Source organism: Phyllopteryx taeniolatus, chromosome 9 (genome assembly GCF_024500385.1).
Source record: "Phyllopteryx taeniolatus isolate TA_2022b chromosome 9, UOR_Ptae_1.2, whole genome shotgun sequence".
Lineage (NCBI taxonomy): Eukaryota > Metazoa > Chordata > Actinopteri > Syngnathiformes > Syngnathidae > Phyllopteryx > Phyllopteryx taeniolatus.
Window position 1 is genome coordinate 26,838,394 of NC_084510.1, and position 19,004 is coordinate 26,857,397.

The following is a 19,004-nucleotide window of genomic DNA, read 5'->3' on the forward strand; positions in this document are numbered from 1 at the left end:
ACTGTTATTAACACAGATCAGCCCTGATTGAAAACATCACTAGAGCAATGTTTCATTGTTTATTGGCAAACACTTCACATTTACTCCTGTGTGATTATGACTAAACAAACAAGAGTGATGTATTATTAATAGAGAAATAAAGGAAAAGAACAGGGGGGAATCACAGCTACGCTTGCATTACAAAAAAGATTCAAATTGAGCCATTCTCATGAGAATTCCCAAGTCAAGGGTCCTCAATTGAAGGGGTCCAGTTCCGAATCAAATGTCTTCAAGCCAAAACCCCATACGTGAAATTGTATTGGGGCTTATGGGGAAAGACGTTGGACCAAACCGGCAAGCAGGTTGGTTCATGACATGATGCAACGAACAAACTGCTGTGATGCTTGCACAAACATAACGCTGGAGGAGAAGAACACGTTTTCGAATTAGCTAAGATGAGCTGCTTGTTCTTGGCTATCTACAGACATACACCATTCACACTTTTACAGTTACAAAGCTAACGTTCACAAAGAGACACATTACGGACCTTCGTAGTAGTCGCATACACTTTGCGCCCTTTCGGTATGTAACCTTTGTCCATTTTCATGGCAGGAGTTTACGGTTATCTTCGGTAGCTCTTGAAGACATCTTGTGTAAAACAAAGATGTTGAATATTTCTACATGGGCTTTGTCCCATTCACCTGTTGTAGGACTGCCAGTGACCTGAACCGGAGGGCAATGCAGACCAGACCCGACACTTCAGAACTGTCAGGCAGACGGGCCAACCACTCGGCCAATGTGCTTCCTAGGTCCAAAAAAAAAAAAAAAAAACCAAGAAACCTCTCCTCCGGCATTCTGGTCTCCATGGCAACACCTGATGAGTCGCCTGATCGAGAGCAACACTGATGACACCGGTGCCTTTTTTGGAGGAGAAAATCATTTCAAATCAAAGCATTCAGAGTCCTGACACAGAAAGGAAAGCGCTGTGCGCAGCACTTTTTTTCCACAGCGCTCGCTCCTGGCAAATAATTGAAAAGAGAGCAAGCGGTCTACTGCCGTATTAGTCGCTGCAGCTCGGCGATTAGTTCGTCGCTGTTAATTATTCGATGCGTAATTCACGCGTCTTTTGTAAAACGGCTTGCGGCGGGGGCAAATACGTCGGGATTGGCATGTTGCGCCTGCTTCTTGGAGGCCACGGTATGCACCTGTGAGCAATTAATCAGGCCCAAAGAATAGTAATATCCCCAAAAAAAGCTTTGCAACAGCCAGGGTCAGGATTAATGAACTCCAAGTTATTACATTGAATGGATTATCTGAGCAAATGTATGCGTGCCTAATTTCTCTCGCTTGAGCTCCATAAGTGAATTTCAACCCCAGCTATGGCTTATGCGATCCATTAGCGCTATACAATTTGAAGTTAATGAAAAGTGACAAGTATGCGCTGTCGGTAAAACATAATGGCGAATAACCGTAGACTTTACCAATTCATTCGCAAGGAAATCCATGTAATCCTTCTGCAGAGGCAAGAGGGAGATTTCCCCCCCTTTTCCTGATAAGGTTTCCCGCAGGACAGGAAAACAAATAAAAATACCTCTGACCTTGCGCTCCGCATATTGGAATTGATTCCCTCGTCAGCAGCGCTCCACATATTTAGCTTCCAGCTAATTGCCACAGGCAAGGGCCTTTCTGTGTGGCAATAATAAGGGAACCCGCAGAGGACCGATACAGGTACCCCATCATTGTGAGCTGGTTGATGTGGAATTGCACTGTCCAAACCGCTCTGCTCCACAAAGTGACATAGCAACAAATGAAGTAGTAGCGTTTAGGCTAAAGATATTGCCTCAGGTAGAAACACACACACGTTTACCTCTACCAAGAAAATTAGCTTTGTCTCTGTATTTTTGTGTTGTTTTTGTGTTTTTAAAATAGTACATTTAGGACAAAACTATTCAAGCTATTTCTAAGAAACCTATAAATATACACTGTCCGGTGCTTAGGAACTGTATACGACCAGCACCCAATTAAGGTTTATGTCACAGCTGTCCTATATTAGCACCATTAGTAATTACCATAATCATCATTTTATGTTTCTGGAATGCTTATGTCGAATTCTTTCGTCAAAATTATTTTTTGAATGCTAACATAGAGTAACAAAAAGTGTTCAAAAAGAGGCTTCAAGCTATTTATTGCCACTGTCAATTGACGTTCACTGTCAAACTAAATAAAAAACTGTGAATAATTCACCAGTCAGCTTTCCTATGATACTGCACGTTGAAGGAATGAGACACAATTGTAGTTTTTTTCTTGAACTTTGTTTCAAATAGGATACAAATTTCCTGGTTGTAAGACAACTCGGAAGTGTTTTGAGTTGTGAATGGGATTATTTTCAACAAATTCAAAATATTCACGCGAGGGGACTTCAATGGTTCTTGCCGCTGTTGTGCCCGTTGTTCTCGTCCCTCCGCGGCTGCTCAACCTCTCCACCGTCTCTCCATCTCAATCCAACCGGCCGAGGCAGACGATCCCCCCAAAGAGCCCGGGTTGGTTCTTCTATTCATGGTTTCTTCCTGACAGGGACTTTTTCCTTGCTTCCTTCGCCAACTGTTTGATCATGTGGAATTTGATTTGAATGTATGAGGAGTTATGTTCTTGACTTTTGCCTTGAGATAACTTCTGTTTTGAAATGGCGCTATATTCATACTGTAAAATTCTACTCAAAGCCACTCCATTTCCAGACTATTTCTGAACGTACGAGTTATTAGCTATATCAAATTGTGGAGGTTTGCCTTTTAATTTCCCTAATGACGCTCATTTCATGTCACGCCACGCCACGCCACGCCACGCCACGCCTGTCTTACAGATCAGGAGCGTATCGGGAAAGACTCCAACTACGAACAAGAAGGCAAGGTGCAGTTTGTGATTGACGCCGTCTACTCCATGGCCCACGCGCTGCACAACATGCATCAGGAGCTATGCCCGGGCAAGGTGGGCCTCTGCGCCAAGATGGACCCCATCAACGGCACGCACCTGCTCAAGCACATACGCCGCCTTAACTTTAAAGGTGAGTTGGCATGCCACTTGTAGAGCCGTGTATACCACATTTCCTCAAATAAATGCGGTACCTCTAATACAGCTCATTTTGTACTGGGCCACACAGTCGGACTGATCAAAAATATTTGATTGAGCATTATTAATTTCAAAATCAGTTGCATCCGCATGTGCCTCTGTGAAATCACTCATCTCTGTCTTGTGATAGGGTTCAAAATTAGGGCGACAGGCAAGCAAAAATGTATTGGAAAAGAAAAACAAACTTTTGGAAAGCTTCTTAGAAAAGGGGACAGAAAAAATAATGAGACAGAAAAACAGCCTACAACTTCCAAGAAAGAAAAAGTTGTATTTAAGAGACAATATCAGCAGTTCTCCTTAAGGTACAGGCTTATTGCTAGTTGACCCGCATCGCACAAAACCTGCTGTGCGTAATATGCTGTGACAGGCTTGCAAATGCATCAGAACTGCTTGAACATGAAGCAAAAGAGCCCGGCGTTAGGTGCCGGGGGGGGGGAAATCATTCACACTCATATTCACACCTGCGGAAAATTGAAAGTCTTCACTGAACCTAACTGAGCATGTTTGTGGCATATGAAAGCAAGCTGGAGTACCCAGAGAAACCCCACCCAAGAAGGCCGGAGCCGGGATTCCAAACCCGAACCGAAAAAACTGTGAGGTAAATGTGTTTAACCGCAAGGCCACCATGCTGTCTGTGGCCCCCCCAAAAATGGTTGTCATTTTAAAAGCAGCACCGCGCGAGGCACAAAAACAGTCCCTCAAGTATATTATAGTGTGGAATCTTAAGTACACTAACCAAACACCTTTTTTTGCAGACGTCCAGTACACAAGAGTGGTCACTCTGCAATGTTGTGTACTGCGCACTGATCTGATTTGTTCCGCCTTTCGTTCTTGCCTGTTTCACTGCATTGTATTTGCTCTTAAATTCAGTGATACAAAAACTATACGTAACAATGTTTCGTCTTCATTTCAAAACAAAGGCCTCACCCCTAAGAGATCCTCTTTACATTTGTATGATTTATTTTGGCCAAGGTGCTTAAGAAACCATGACTACATGCAGGCAAGACCTCCACTCCCACTAATAGAGTCAGACTTTGGAGCTCGCTGCTAAGCCACAATGGTTTTAAACTTATTTATGACATCACCCTCGATTGTTAGGTCATTTCTGCATTTCCTCCATGTTCACGTCCATGACTCGCATATAAATTGTTCACTTATTCACACACAAAAAACCCTGATCCACAGTTTCATTCTATAAAAAAAAAAGGGGGGGGAGCACATTAAGACAATTATAATTCTTTCACGCAGACTCCAGGGTGTGTGTGAATGTGTGCGTTGCGCAGTGTTTTTATAGATAAATTATTCATTTGAAGTCCTGCTCTGTGTGAGCTATCTTTTTCCTTTCAATTCTAATTAATATCTACTTGTCGCTTTGGCAGAATGTCAATTGAATGTTTCATCCATAAGTGAGGATTTTAAAAACTATTTAAGAAGAAGCGCCTCTCACTGGGAAGGTTTTCATTCCAAAAGACTGTGAATACGCGGCACGGTAGACAACTGGTTGGAGCGTCTGCCTCACAGTTCTGAAGACCGGGGATGTTTGGATGTTCTCCCCGTGCCTGCGTGGGTTTTCCCCAGGCACTCCGGTTTCCTTCCACATCCCAAAAACATGAGTGGTAGGTTAATTGAAGACTCTAAAAATGCCCGTAGGTGTGAATGTGAGTGCGAATGGTTGTTTGTTTGTATGTGCCCTGCGATTGGCTGGCGACCGGTTCAGGGCGTACCCCGCCTCCTGCCCGATGACAGCTGGGATAGGCTCCGGCACGCCCGCGACCCGCGTGACGAGAAGCGGCTCAGAAAATGGATGGATGGATTTTAGGAGCGTTAGTGTATCTTGGAGTTATGGTTTGTTAGGGTTAGGATTAGGGCTGGGTTAGGGTTAGGGTTGGTAGGATTAGAGGACAGGGTTCGTAGGGATTAAGGGTAAGAAGTTATGGCTTGTCAGAGTTAGCGTAAGTAACGCTAGGGGTTATGATTTTTCATCTTAGAATTAGTAGGTTTCGGGTTAGGAGGGTTACTTGAGTTCAAGTTGGGTTGGGATTAGGGTGCCAATGAATAGGGTCAGGGTTAGGTTAGGGTTAGTAAGGTTAGGGTTAATCGTTAGCTAATTTAGGGTAGGTTCTGGTCAGGACATCGGACCTCTGGCGGTGCCCAATAAACTGAAAACGTGGTCCATGAGAAACAGTGCTGGAATTCTGCAGCATCAGTGTTGTTAAAATGTAAAAACAAAACATGGAGCAAAATGTGTCTTCGGCCTGCATTTATTAGCTATATGGAGGCTTGAAATTCAGCATGGTTTTCATGATTGGGTAAGCGATAGTGGTGAATCTGTACATATGTTGGGTCTCATAACACAACTTGATGTACAAATGTGCCATAGTAACCATTAGGGTGTCTCATGACCCTTTCATTGAGGTAACCTGAATTCCCAGACATCTGCCAAGCAGAGACACTTGCCCAAAGGGACTCTTGACTTTCATTCGGCCCCTTTTAAGTTTTTTGGGGGGTAGAGCTATGGGGGTCAGTTGCTGATTAAAACAAGCCTGGGAGACCAGTGAGCAAAAGACCATGTCCACACTGTTATCTTTAAAAACATACAGTGTGGAACCTCCAAAGGAAAGTATGCCGCAAACGTTATTTGATCTCAGAAGTAACAGTATGTGAGCGTTTGTGGGTAAACATAGCCTCACAGGAAGTCATGCACAGAGCTACAGTGTGAAAGCACCAAGGCCTTTTAAGCAGAGACAAGATACGACACAACTTTATTGATCCGTCAAACCTGAAATGAATTTATTTCAACAGTGCACGGAGGTTTCATCTGACCAGACAGGTTGCCTCGAGGTTACACCACAGCCCACTCCATGTAATTGCATCAGCCCACAGCAGATATTGAAGCTGTCCAGACGTATAAAACAAGAGCTAAGCTAACCAGCTATGAGCTCCGGATGGCTAGCTAGCATGCGTAAACATTGTCCTTTCATGGTGTGGAGCTGCTCCTCGAAGTCACTCATCCGAGCCGCCGTGCCGTTGAATAAGTGACACTTTTGACGAGTATTGTTGCCATTTAAGGAGTACGAAACAGGTGAACGCCATGCCGACTGAAGTCTTACAGAAAATGCATTGACATGCAAAGTAGCAGCGTAGCATTGCTAGCACTGCTATTTGTTTTTCATCTGGAAATTCCTCTCTGTGAATATGTATCACAAATACGCACTTTCATAACCGCATGCCATAATGAATGGCTCGTGCACCTCAGTGAGACACCAAAGATTCGTGAATTGAGGCTACATTCAAATCTTGCTTGCTGTCCCATTTCACACATAATATATTCAATATCTATATCAGCAATGATATTTGAGTCTTCATTTTGACTTTTGAGATTTGCACAATAACTATTCTCAAACCCGCATTGTATCTTTGTTTTTTTCTATTGTTGTTTTACGTACACTTTCATTCTAATTTGGACACTTAAGGTAATATTCTAATATATACCATTACTGCGAAATGATAAAATGAAACTGCGATATGAATACTAGGCCTTATTATCCAGACCTAAGTCAAGGTTAGCAGGATTGTGGTTAAGGTTTGCCTTAGGTTAGGGTCATTCAAGTTTGTTTAGGCTTACTGGGGTTACATGTGGTTCCGAGTTTGGTTTAGGTGGGTTGGTGAGATTTGGGGTTAGTAGGGTTAGGCTTAGGGATGGGTTGGTAAGGGTTAGTGGTCTTAGGGTAATAGGTGATAGGGTTTAGGTTTATGGCTATTAGGGGGAGGGTCAGTTTAGCTGGGACATGGTTAGGGTTTTGGTTCAGCTTGGGTTAGGGTTAATCCTTGTTCAGAAGTGGGTCACTTTACGTTATGAGGCTTCCTTCTTGGGACAGAGCCAGAAAGAATCTATTGTTACATACTGGTATGTTTGTCAGCGGTTTGGGTGGGTAGCCGCTAAAAATAATGACGACGCCTACAAAGCACAGGCTTCTTGGGTTTCTCCTGCGATGAGGATGAAATTTCAAAAAGCTCCTTAAAAAGTGAGCCCGGCTCAAAACGGATGCTCACAGGGAGTCGGTGGTGCAAAAACCCATTTATCTGCCATATCTCAGCGCACTGTCTGGAGGGTGCACACTAAGCTAGCTGATGACAGATAACCTTTTTGAAAAGCTGGAACATAATCTCCTGATAGTTCTCCTCGTCTGCTAATATCTGTGTGATTCTTTTACGTTCTCGCCGATCACATTTTCCACACTGACAAATCTAAAGTCAGAGCCCCCTGTTCTTCATGGCAAATCAATTTCACAGTTCAGTTTCAGCCTATTCAGCAGCAGCAGTCGACAAAGCACAAATATTCTAACACATCCACTACGACTCTCCTCAGACTTGTTCTCACTTCTATTCATCAAAAGCGGAAAAGCAGCTTCTCATCAGTCTTCCCTGTCTCCTGCAATCTCGTCACAAGAGTGTTTATTTTTTTGCCACTCTTCTTTTTGTCCTTCAGCAGGCTTAAAGCTTGCACAGACGTAAGCGTTCTGAAACTTCAACTATACCTGCTGTTAATTTGATAAACCCATTTGACCTTTCGTTTACATGCAAAGAGCATTTGAGGTCACAGGAAACGGACTTTTTAGTACAGTGTTCTCCCCGCTATTCGTGGGGGATGGGGACCGAGCCCTGCTGCGGATAGTACAAATCTGCGTCACTGATACCCCCCACCATAAAGGTTTATAATTGCCTCTATGGGCCACAAGATGCCGGCAAAGTGTTACTTTTTTTATTTGAAAGGGCTATGGCCTGTCTAAACAAAGCTTCATTTTTATTTCACCTTTATTTAACCGGGTAAGCCGGTATCCCTCACTAACTTTTTAAATGATTATATTGGGAATCATATATCTATATATAATAATAATATATATTTTTGTTGTTGTTGAAGAATATTCCAGTTGTTTGGGGCAGAAAATTCAAAAGAAGACTGACCAAAACTAGTGCCAACTTGGGGAACAAAGAGGTTGATGAAACTTCTGGAATGCAGAGTGCTGGTGGTGGTATGCACGGTGAGCAGAGAGCAACGATAGGGTGGGGTCTTGCCAATGAGTGTTTTATAGATCAAAACAACAAATTAACCAGGTGATTTGTCCACCTGTGTGAAGAGTGAATGAGTATTTATGAACAAAGAACATCATAATAATCAAGAATCTAGTTAAAGTAGGGGGACAGCTATGGAAAAAGAATAGCTTTGAGTCACAACTGCAATCGCATGCAAATTAGCATTTGGGCTCAAATTGCTGGCTTTTAGCATTTACACATTCCTGTAGTCGGGTTTCTACACCCAAGCACACTTTGATATGGGGGTCTTTATGATCATTGTCTTGGCATGCTTTTCTTACAAATGTATACGTCGTCAGCAGTCCGTGGTTTTATTGAGTACATTCTATCATTGACAACAACCAAAAGAAGAAATCATGCAATCCATTTCATGTCAAGTGTTTTGGAGTAAAAATGTCCCGTTCTGTTGGTTGATAATTTTGCTTAAGTAACATATAAAATAATTTGAACCCATTTTTTTGCAGTTTCATTCACATGTAATGCATTATACAGTTCATACCAAATCACCTGTGGGCAAAGTCACAAAGCAATGATGGAGCCACTGAAGCGCAAGACGCACTTCAAGAGTCAAGCGCACTCGTGGTAAATTCTACATGACTCTTAATGACCATGCAGAGGTCATGAAGAGTTAATGACCAGTGTAGCAGAGAAACATGCCTCGCTTCGCCAGTGTCCTGCTGCTGCGTGTGTGTGTGTTAGAGGCGGGTGTAAGGCACAAGTTGGATTAATGAGCGCTAATTCTTAAGGTGTGTACCGCTCCCGTGTTCATTAAATATTGCATATGATTACTAGCGGGTAATTAACCCCAGTGGCCCGGAACAAGCAAGTGGCCGTCAGTTCGCATGCATCTGCAACCTGAGGGACCCACGTTGTCACGTGAAGAGTGCACCTCAATGTAGCGGCGGTGGAGAAGCAGGAGAAAGAGGAGGAGGCCTCTGTGGAACTCATTATGCGAACAGACTGTTTAGACAAGCAGTTTGTGCCACATGACAAGGCCTCATTTCTAATCTGCAACTCAAACCCAGGCCAGACTGGCCTAGAATCTCCACCCTAATGAAGAAGACCTACCACTGGCGCAGCCATTTTATTTCATTACCCAAGCACTTGAATCTTCTTTTTTCTCTCTCTCTCTCTCTCTCTCTCAATTTTGTTGACCACTGGAGAGGTGTGATGCCATCTGTGTCACAGCATCACTACAGTTTTGTTGGTACCATGCCCACAAAAATGCTTGGCTATTAGGTGTCATAGTCAGTGTACAGGTTTTCAAACTACTCCTCAGTGGTGACAAGTGGTGTCAGAAGTGGGAGCCCCACTTGACGGAGTGTGCGCCCACTACAGTTGTGTTCGTAATGTGGCTTCCAAGCCACCAAATAGCCTAGCTCTTTAGTTTTTCAACTCAATAAAACTGGGTTCCAATCTTGAGGGTACTATTCTTCAGGGTAGTATCCTCGGAGTTCCATGAAAAATGGTGTCAGAAGTGGGACGATAGCTGTTAGGGAGACGGTATTGTGACAGCGTATGGTTTGGGAGTTGTTGTTTTTTTTTAACACGACAAAACTGGATTCCAATCCAGAGGGAACTACTCTTTTTCAGATGTATTTAAAAATTGGTGTCAGAATTGAGATGACAGCCTTGCGGGAGACACAGAGATGCGACGAGGGAAAGTGTGATGTCATGGTCAGTGTCCACCTTTATTTCGATCCAATGACCCATTTTGAAATCATTTTTTTCCTCTCGGAAGGTAGTAGGGGTTGAACAAATGAATCGACGACTACTCCACGTCGATGTTAAAAGCGTTAAAAGTCCATGAATCATGAATCACCTTTTTGGCATCTTGTCTTCCGTGTGGCCAATTTACAGGGAGAGACTTTGGACTCACATGTCTGCTGCTGTCGCACGACTATAACACTCTGTGGAGCAGTCACGTGTCTGGTCAACAAGGCGACACAGTCTTCATTCGTCTGCACTGGTCCCAGAGTACAAAAATGGGCTGGTAGTTGATGAGCATCGCTGTGACCTTTGGTTATCCCGATCACCGCTAATCTTTAAATATTCCTACTAGTGGGACCTCGGGACTGGCGGCGAGGAACACTGGCAGCCGTGTGAAGTGAATCTCATCTTTGTTGCCAAAATGTTATGTCCAATAAGAACTTTATTTTTATCCTATTCACAAAAACAGTGTTGCTTTACGCTTTTTGCAGTACGGCTGTAGCGTGTATAAATATTTTACACAAAATGAGACCGATGGCATGGTCACTTGCTCAAATACAAGTGAAGTAGAAACAATGAAACAGAGAGATGTTTCCATTTTTGGAGCCTGGCTACGATGCCCCGTCTTAAAACCCGGCACGCTATGGAGCACAAGATGAGTCCGCTCGGCTCATCGAAGAGAAGAACATACGAATGGCTCCACGAATGACAACAACTATACATGCAGTGTAATGGTGAGTTGGATTTTGAATCCTTTGTTTTTGTGTTTCCATGCCAGTCCATTGAAATGTCTTGACGCAAAACTGGTCTACTGTGATGAGAAAATATCAATGACATCATCGATTCAAGTGATTTTGACTCAACTTTCCACTGTAGTCGACAACAAAAATATCTTTAGTCATTCAACCACAAGAAGGTAGTGTGATGTACTCTGGCGTTTTTAGACAGATATGTAAGGCCTGTTTTCAAATCTGTTGTGAGGGAACTACTCCTCAGTTTGTGTGCTCACTACCGTTGCCGTATTTCTAGGCTCTTTAGTGTTGCTGTCTGTGTACATTTAAAACAAAAATTTAGAACCAATGGAGTACAAATCAGGGTACAGAAGGTAGTGTGTCCTGATTCCGTTTACAATTTCCAAGACCCACAAGACCTATTTGAATCTACAAGTAGTTTGAGGGCACTTCTCCTTTCGGTCCTGTGGGAAAAGGTGTCAGAAGTGGATGCCTACCAATGAGGGAGAAGGTAGTGTGACTGTGCTTAGTGTTGCGACCAGTGTACAGTTTTTGGGGACACAGTAGATGTGTGTTCAAAGGAGTTTTGATGGTGCTAGTCCTCAATTCAGTGAAATAATGCTGTCACAAGTTGATACTTGGTATTGGGGTCAGTTTCTAGCTTTGTCCACCCAATAGATCGCAATCTGATGCGACTACTGATGTGTGACTGACATTTTGTATCGATTTAGGAATCTTGTAAACCACCGGCTTTGGTGGTGAATGACAGGGGTGCATAAACACGTTGTGTTCAGTGTCTCCAGCAGCGATCAAGCTCGATTATGAAGTGGTCACTGAGTGGTGGGTGAAAGGGATGCCAGGATATTGCTGGCACACAAGAACAATACAGACAGATTTCGACATATGCAGGAAGAGGATATCTATGCCGAATTTGGCGCTGATCCAAATTAGGATTTGTTCAGCCTCGACAGAGGTTTGTGCTTTACTGGGGGCACATCGAGTTGATTGAGTTTTTTTGGTTGTAACACACCTACGCTAACTACAGTTCCATTTCAGAGTGGGTTTGGGGTTCAATGCCTCAAGGTGCCTGAGATTCGAAATTATTAGGGTTAAAGTAGACCTGCAAATGTCCTGCCTTCAACGTAGTAACAGAGGCAGAAGGCGACCCGTGTGTAAGGAGAGTGAGCACCCGTTTTTTGCGTTGAAAGCAATTGTTGCTTTGTCAGGTACCGATGGGTGATGGGGCCGTAAATTGGGCACTCCGACTTCACCGTCATTCAAGGCAGTATCAGAGGCGTAAGAGAGGCGGAGTTTAACACAAGAGACAATTGTCGCTGTCATGCTGATGTCGGCATGCATCTAATTATCTCAATGCGCCAAGCCACAACGGTCGTATGAACGTGAATGTCAATGTACCGCTCAGCGGGTTAAGTGACTGAATAAATCCTGCCTTTTGTGTCATGCCTCCAATATGGCAAACCACTGTAAAAGTAATTAATAACATTTTAAAAAGACCTCGGTCTGTTTTTTTCTTATCCTGAAAGAATGATCAGCATCGACAAGCGGTATCAAAAGGTTTTACACTCTCTCCACTTGTATGACCGTTCAGAATGCCATTTGTAAATATTGACCCAATATTAGAATCACTGTTCACACAAAAAGTCATTTTGTAAGTCAGTGTACCCTGGTGAAAAAGTATATATTTTAGGGGTCCAAAACGAAACAAAACAAAAAGTATGGCCCCTAAAAAAGTTATTTAAAATTAGCTCCCAACACCTGTTCCATGGAACAACACCAAATTTGTTGTACATGCCTGTCATTACAGGCAGAAAAAAAGTCTCGCAAAAAGTCTCAAGGACCTATCTATGCTTGAAATTGACATGACCATCTAAAATGGTCAGAGCAGGGCGTCTCAGTTTGCTAATCATTTCATCAATGGATTTGCCATGAAAAAGGCTGTGCGTTTATTGCTGCTTGCAGCTTCAATTTCTTATGGGAAAATCGTCTCACAATCCAACAACAATCTTCCGTAGTGAGCTATTAACACCCTAACAAAAGACTTAAATTAAAAAAGAATGTCTATATTGATAGTGTCAAAGTGCTTAATACGCACTGTAATTCCCCCACCCCCACCCCCGATTTTGCTGCACAAAGTCAGTGTAATCCTCCCATGACGGCCGTCTTCTTTGTGATGTTGGTGGCATTGTCACTGAGGCGGGCCCGACTGAAACTCTAATCCACATCTGGATGAATCAACCCAGCTGTGGATTAGAGCGCCGCACCCTGCGGCAGTGAAACAAAGACAAACGACTCAGCAGAATTACCACGCGCTCCCTTTTCATTCCAAAGTTATGGGAGGCTTCCAAATGAATAAACCATCTGTAGGAGGGGGGTAAAACAACAACAACAACAACAACAACAGCAAAACAATGCACATGCTTATTCCATCACGTTTGTGAATGTTGATGGCAGACGCAATTGGACTCAGGATCCCTCTGCTGTGCCTCTCAGGACACCTTTCTATGTTCTACCTTGATGAAATGCTTCGCCGGGCCGGCAGTGAGGCTCATCGAGCCCGCTGAATTAGTGACACGTCATTACGCCGTGTCTTCAAACGGCACGCCCTCATCACGGTGATGAAGCAGAAGACACAAAGTCAAAGCTTATCATTGTTAGCCCTCACACTGTACCTAAGGGTTGCTATCGTGCCACTCGAGTCGAGTGGGTGGTGTTGTGCGTTTCAAACTGTTAAACAAATCAAGAAAACTAAGATTCATCATTCGTCGCACTTGGAATGCTAATGCTAAAAACGATGCTAATAACACGCTTCTCTGAATTGTGCCGAAAGTGCAAAATGTACATATGCACTTACATCTCGGTACATTCAAATATTGTGGGAAACTGAATTTATTTCAGGAATTCAATTCATTGATTTACTTTGATTGGATGCTTCATCATTTTGATTATTTATAGCTAGTCGCCAAGGGAAACCTAACATTCACGGGCTCATAAAATTAAATAAATAAATAAAATAATAATCACACTTAACACGCCCCGCACCAAAGGACAAATGCTCAGTATAATCATTTAGAGTAGACATCGCCGACAATCAGGCCTTTGGTTACTTTGACCAGAAGCGAGGTAAGACTCAAACTTGGCCCAATAATCGGTATGTGTGCGCCCCGCAGAGATTCCTCTGATCTCCATGCTCTTCACCAGGAGCTTCTATTATATGCTGTTCGCCGATTACGTATGAACCCCTGTTATAGCCTTTGCCGTATCAGCTCAGTGACGACGTCTGTCACCGAGCCTTTTCTAAGGGGACGACAATATCCTATGAAACGGAAAAAAAAAGAAAAAAGATGCCTCAGCCCCGTCCTCGCCTGTCACTCCCTTTCACGGCGGTACGAGTCGTGCAGCGAGATAACATCCATCGCCGCGTTTAATCCCCCCATGAGCCTGCGATGATGGCAGCCAATCGCTTCTCTAATCAGTATAAACAGAAGCGGATGAGGACCAAATTCGCTCTGAGCAAATGCCTGAAATTTGTGGAGTTATTTGAACATGCCGTACATGACAGCGACTCAATATGTGCCATGAATTTAGAAGTTTCTACATGTCCATTCGATTTCAATTTGTTGTGGTTAAAAGAGTTGAGGAAAGGCTGAAAATAGACAACTAAAGGCAACACATTTGCATTCATTGCCAATGTCCATTTGAGGGAACATATTCCAGTAAACGCAAAGTAAACACGGTGTGATTATTTTCCCATTTCCAGGTATCGCAGGAAACCCGGTGCTCTTCAACGAAAACGGCGACGCTCCCGGGCGCTACGAGATCTACCAGTACCAGATCCGAAACCTCACAGCGGAGTACAAGATCATCGGCCACTGGACGGATCAACTCCATCTCAATGTGAGCGACATAAAAATGGATTCAAAGTTTCTGTCTCGACATGTTTGCTAACTCTTCGCAAATCGTTTGATTGGTGCCATCTTCCGTGTGTAAATATCCAGAGGGCCTCCTTGAATGATTAACCGGACGGAGCGTGATGAAAAGCGAGCCATGACATACGCATTTAATAGCATCTGTGCCCAACGGCGTCATTGACTTCTAAAACGTTAACACTGCCGGATCGGCACAGGCTGTGATGAAATGACTGTCTTGTAAGAGTAAATGGCATAAAAGGAACAAAACAAATTATGGTTTGACAATGCAAAGCAGAGGCCTTGGGAGGGAACAAAGAGATGAAAGTTGAAACACATGAAGCAGCTTGAGAGAGAAGCTTTTGTCTTCTGTACTTCTTTAAACAACCTGCTGCTGACTTCAAGTTAGGAGATTGCACCAATTCGAACATGAGCTTGCTCTATTTAATTCATGTGCTTTGTCTTTTTAATTAAATGCTCCTTTACACGCGAATGCCAGCTTTTGAAAGAGTGGGAACAACTGGATAAAAGTGAAATCATGAAAGAAAAGCCGACCTGTTTGGAGCGTCAAATTTACATTATCTTCACACGCGTTTGGCGACCTGTTTGGAGCGTCAAATTTACATTATCTTCACACGCGTTTGGAAAAGACACACATTTACAAAGAGGAATCATTCGGGGTGTAACGCTACATGTATTCATATTATTCAGAACGATATGGTGTAACTGCCTCGCGCTCCAGCCACATGCTACTTGGTAAACAAACACAGTGCAACTCAACCTCTGGCTAGTGGATGTCATGGCTAGCCCTGAGCTCTGGGCGGGACATCAAATGGAAACCAAAACATGCAAACATCACTTCCGGGACCTTTAAACCATTTGTTCGGATGCTTCACTCTTCTTTCATTCAAATATGTCCTGCAATTATGACTGTACGACTGTAGCATTAGTGTAAGACTATGGCGCATTCTGACTTGGCGCTTTATTTGTTTATCTGTTGTTGCTGCCCCATTGGGAAACCAATGAATTTGACTCGATCCTGATGTCCAAGTATTGATATTGTGGACAAAAACTGTTTAGCGCGTTGTGATGTGAGTTCCCTGCAGAGCCTTGAGACAATTTAACTTCTGAGACAAAAGAAAAACCCTGCTGAATCAAAGTGGAACATTTCCTTTGACTCGCTGATTGTTGAGAACCACCAACCACGCTCCTGAAAATACAATCAACAAGCATGGGAGCGTCAAGACAGTTACCTCACTACAGGTTAGAGCATCCAAATAAGAGTTAAGCTTTCAAAGTCATCTTGAGTTCAGTTACTCCACTCGAAATATCTTTACTGTCACGTGCGGCCAATGTATTTACTATGGACAAAAAAAACCTACGACATTCTACATATTATAATCTCCCTCTTTTCTGTTTGTAGCCCCTTTCACACTGCTGGTCAAATCGAAAATTGACCCCGCTTTAGCGATAGTATCAGAGGCATGATGGCTTCTTCTTTTCCTTTCGGCTTGTCCCGTTAGGGGTCGCCACAGCGTGTCATCCTATCTCCTGCATCCTCCTCTCGGACTCCAACTGCCCCACGTCTTCCCGCACGAAATCAATCAACTTTATCTATGGTCTTCCTCGAGCTCTCTTGCCTGGCAGTTCCATCCTCATCATCCTGCTACCAGTATACTCACTCTCTCTCCTCCGGACGTGTCCAAACCATCGAAGTCTGCTCTCTCTAACTTTGTCTCCAAATCATCGAACCTTGGCTGTCCCCCTGATGAGCTCATTTCTAATTTTATCCAACGTGGTCACTCCAAGAGCGAACCTCAACATCTTCATTTCCGCCACCTCCAGCTCTGCTTCCTGTTGTCTGTTCAGTGCCACTGTCTCTAATCTGTACATCATGGCTGGCCTCACCACTGTTTTAGAAATTCTGCCCTTCATCCTAGCAGAGACTCTTCTGTCACATAACACACCTGACACCTTCCTCCACCCGTTCCACCCTGCTTGGACCCGTTTCTTCACTTCCTGACCACACTCACCATTGCTCTGGACGGTTGACCCCAAGTATTTCAAGTCCTCCACCCTTGCTATCTCTTCTCCCTGTAGCCTCACGCTTCCCCCACCACCCCTCTCATTCATGCACATATATTCTGTTTTACTTCGGCTAATCTTCATTCTCTGCTTTCCAGTGCATGCCTCCATCTTTCTAACGGTTCCTCCACCTGCTCCCTGCTTTCACTGCAGATCACAATGTCATCTGCAAACATCATGGTCCACGGGGATTCCAGTCTAACCTCATTTGTCAGCCTTTCCATCACCACTGCAAACAGGAAGGGTCTCGGGGCTGATCCCTGATGCAGTCCCGCCTAAAAACGGGCACCAGCACACTTTTCCTCCATTCCTCAGGTATTTTCTCACCCGCTAGAATTCTGTTAAACAAGCTGGTCAAAAACTCCACAGCCACCTCTCCTAGATGCTTCCCTACCTCCACAGGAATGTCATCAGGACCAACTGCCTTCCCACATACTGGTCCACCACACTTGCCTCTTCTACTCTTCCTTCTCTCTCATTTTCCTCATTCATCAACTCTTCAAAACTGTTCTTTCCATCTGTCCAGCACACTACTGGCACCATTCAACACATTTCCATCTCTATCCTTAATCACCCTAACCCTGCTGCACATCCTTCCCATCGCTATCCCTCTGTCTGGCCAACCTGTATAGATCCTTTTCTCCTTCTTTAGTGTCCAACCTGGCATACATGTCATCATATACCTCTTGTTTGGCCTTTGCCACCACTACCTTTGCCCTATGTTGCATCTCAATGTATTCCTTTCGCCTCTCCTCGGTCCTCTCATTGTCCCACTTCTTCTTAGCTGACCTTTTTTTCCTTGTATGATTTCCTCTACTGTGAGGTTCCACCACCAAGTCTCCTTCTCTCCTTTCCTGCCAAAGATACACCAAGTACTCTCCTGCCTGTCTCTCTGATCACCTTGGCTGTAGTGGTCCAGTCTTCTGTAAGCTCCTCGTGTCTACCGAGAGCCTGTCTCACCTCTTCCTGAAAAACTGCACAAAACTCTTCCGGTCTCAGCTTCTCTGGTCTGCCTTTGTCTTCTTAATCTTCCTCCCCACCACCAGAGTCATCTTACACACCACCATCCTATGCTGTCTAGCCACATTCTCCCCTACCACTACCTTACAGTCGGTAACCTCCTTCAGATTAGACCGTCTGCACAAGATGTGTGCTTTTACCTCTGCTCTTGTAGGTCACCCTATGTTCCTGCCTCTTCTGGAAAAAAGTGTTCACTCCAGCCATTTCCATCCTTTTTGCAAAGTCTACCACCATCTGTCCCTCCCAGTTCCTTTCCTGGATGCTGCACTTACCCATCACCTCTCCATCACCCATATTTCCTTCACCAATCACGACTCTCTCTCTGTCTGTGATGCTCAGAACTACTTGGTCTAGCTCCTTCCAGAATTTCTCTTTCACCTCCAGGTCACATCCTACCTCTGTGGCATAGCCGCTAATCACATAATACATAACAGCCTCAATTTCAAGTTTCAGCCTCATCACTCACTCTGATACTCTTTTCACCTCCAAGACATTCTTAGCTAACTCTTCCTTTAAAATAAACCCTACTCCATTTCTCTTTCCATCTACACCATGGTAAAATAATTTAAACCCCGCCCCTAAACTTCTTGCCTTAGTGCCTTTCCACCTGGTCTCCTGGACACACAATATATCAACCTTTCTCCTAATCATCATGTCAACCAACTCCCGAGATTTTCCTATCATAGTCCCAACATTCAAAGTGCCCACATTCAGTTCTAGGCTCTGTGCTTTCCTCTTCTCTTTCTGCCGAAGAACCCGCTTTCCACCTCTTCTTCTTCTTCGACCCACAGTTGCTGAATTTCCACCGGCGTCCTGCAGGTTAACGGTGCCGGAGGTGGACGTTGCTAATTCTTTAATGAGCGCTAATATTTGTTTGGCAAAGTTTCAAGCCGGATGCCCTTCCTGACGCAACCCACTGCATTAATCCGGGCTTGGGACCGGCCTACAGTTTGCACTGGCTTGTGCCCCCCAAAGGGCTGCATTCTCAGAGGCATGATGGATGCTGTGTTAAATGGATTAGTGTAAAGCCAGGATTGGGTGGCAACGTCACAAATGACCCGCAAATTTCCTGCCTTTGGAGGCAGTATACAGAAGTCGCATGAACGTGAATAGCGAACGGGGTGTGAAGTTATACACCCGAGTTCAAGGAGAAGTGGAAAGCGAGGAAATTGAACCACATATTTCCCGGCTTTGTATGTTGCATCAGAGAAATGACGGCGACGTTGTGAAAGGGAATAGCGCAAAGTCAAAACAGGGTGGGAAATTGAATTCGAACCACAATTTCTCGGCTTTGGAGGAAGTATCAGAAGTATGACGGAAGCTGTGTGAATGG

General features: G+C 44.0%; 1 protein-coding gene across 7 annotated transcripts in view; it reads left to right on the forward strand.

Moving 5' to 3' along the window:
* The window catches only part of LOC133483690 (metabotropic glutamate receptor 4-like), a 157,297-nt gene that overhangs the window by 117,594 nt on the left and 20,699 nt on the right, over nt 1-19,004 (forward strand). For all 7 annotated transcript variants that reach the window (XM_061785226.1, XM_061785220.1, XM_061785223.1 and 4 more), the window contains 2 exons: nt 2,840-3,040; nt 14,419-14,555. In XM_061785226.1, coding sequence (XP_061641210.1) covers nt 2,840-3,040; nt 14,419-14,555 — 338 coding nt within the window. The remainder of the gene's footprint in view (nt 1-2,839; nt 3,041-14,418; nt 14,556-19,004) is intronic.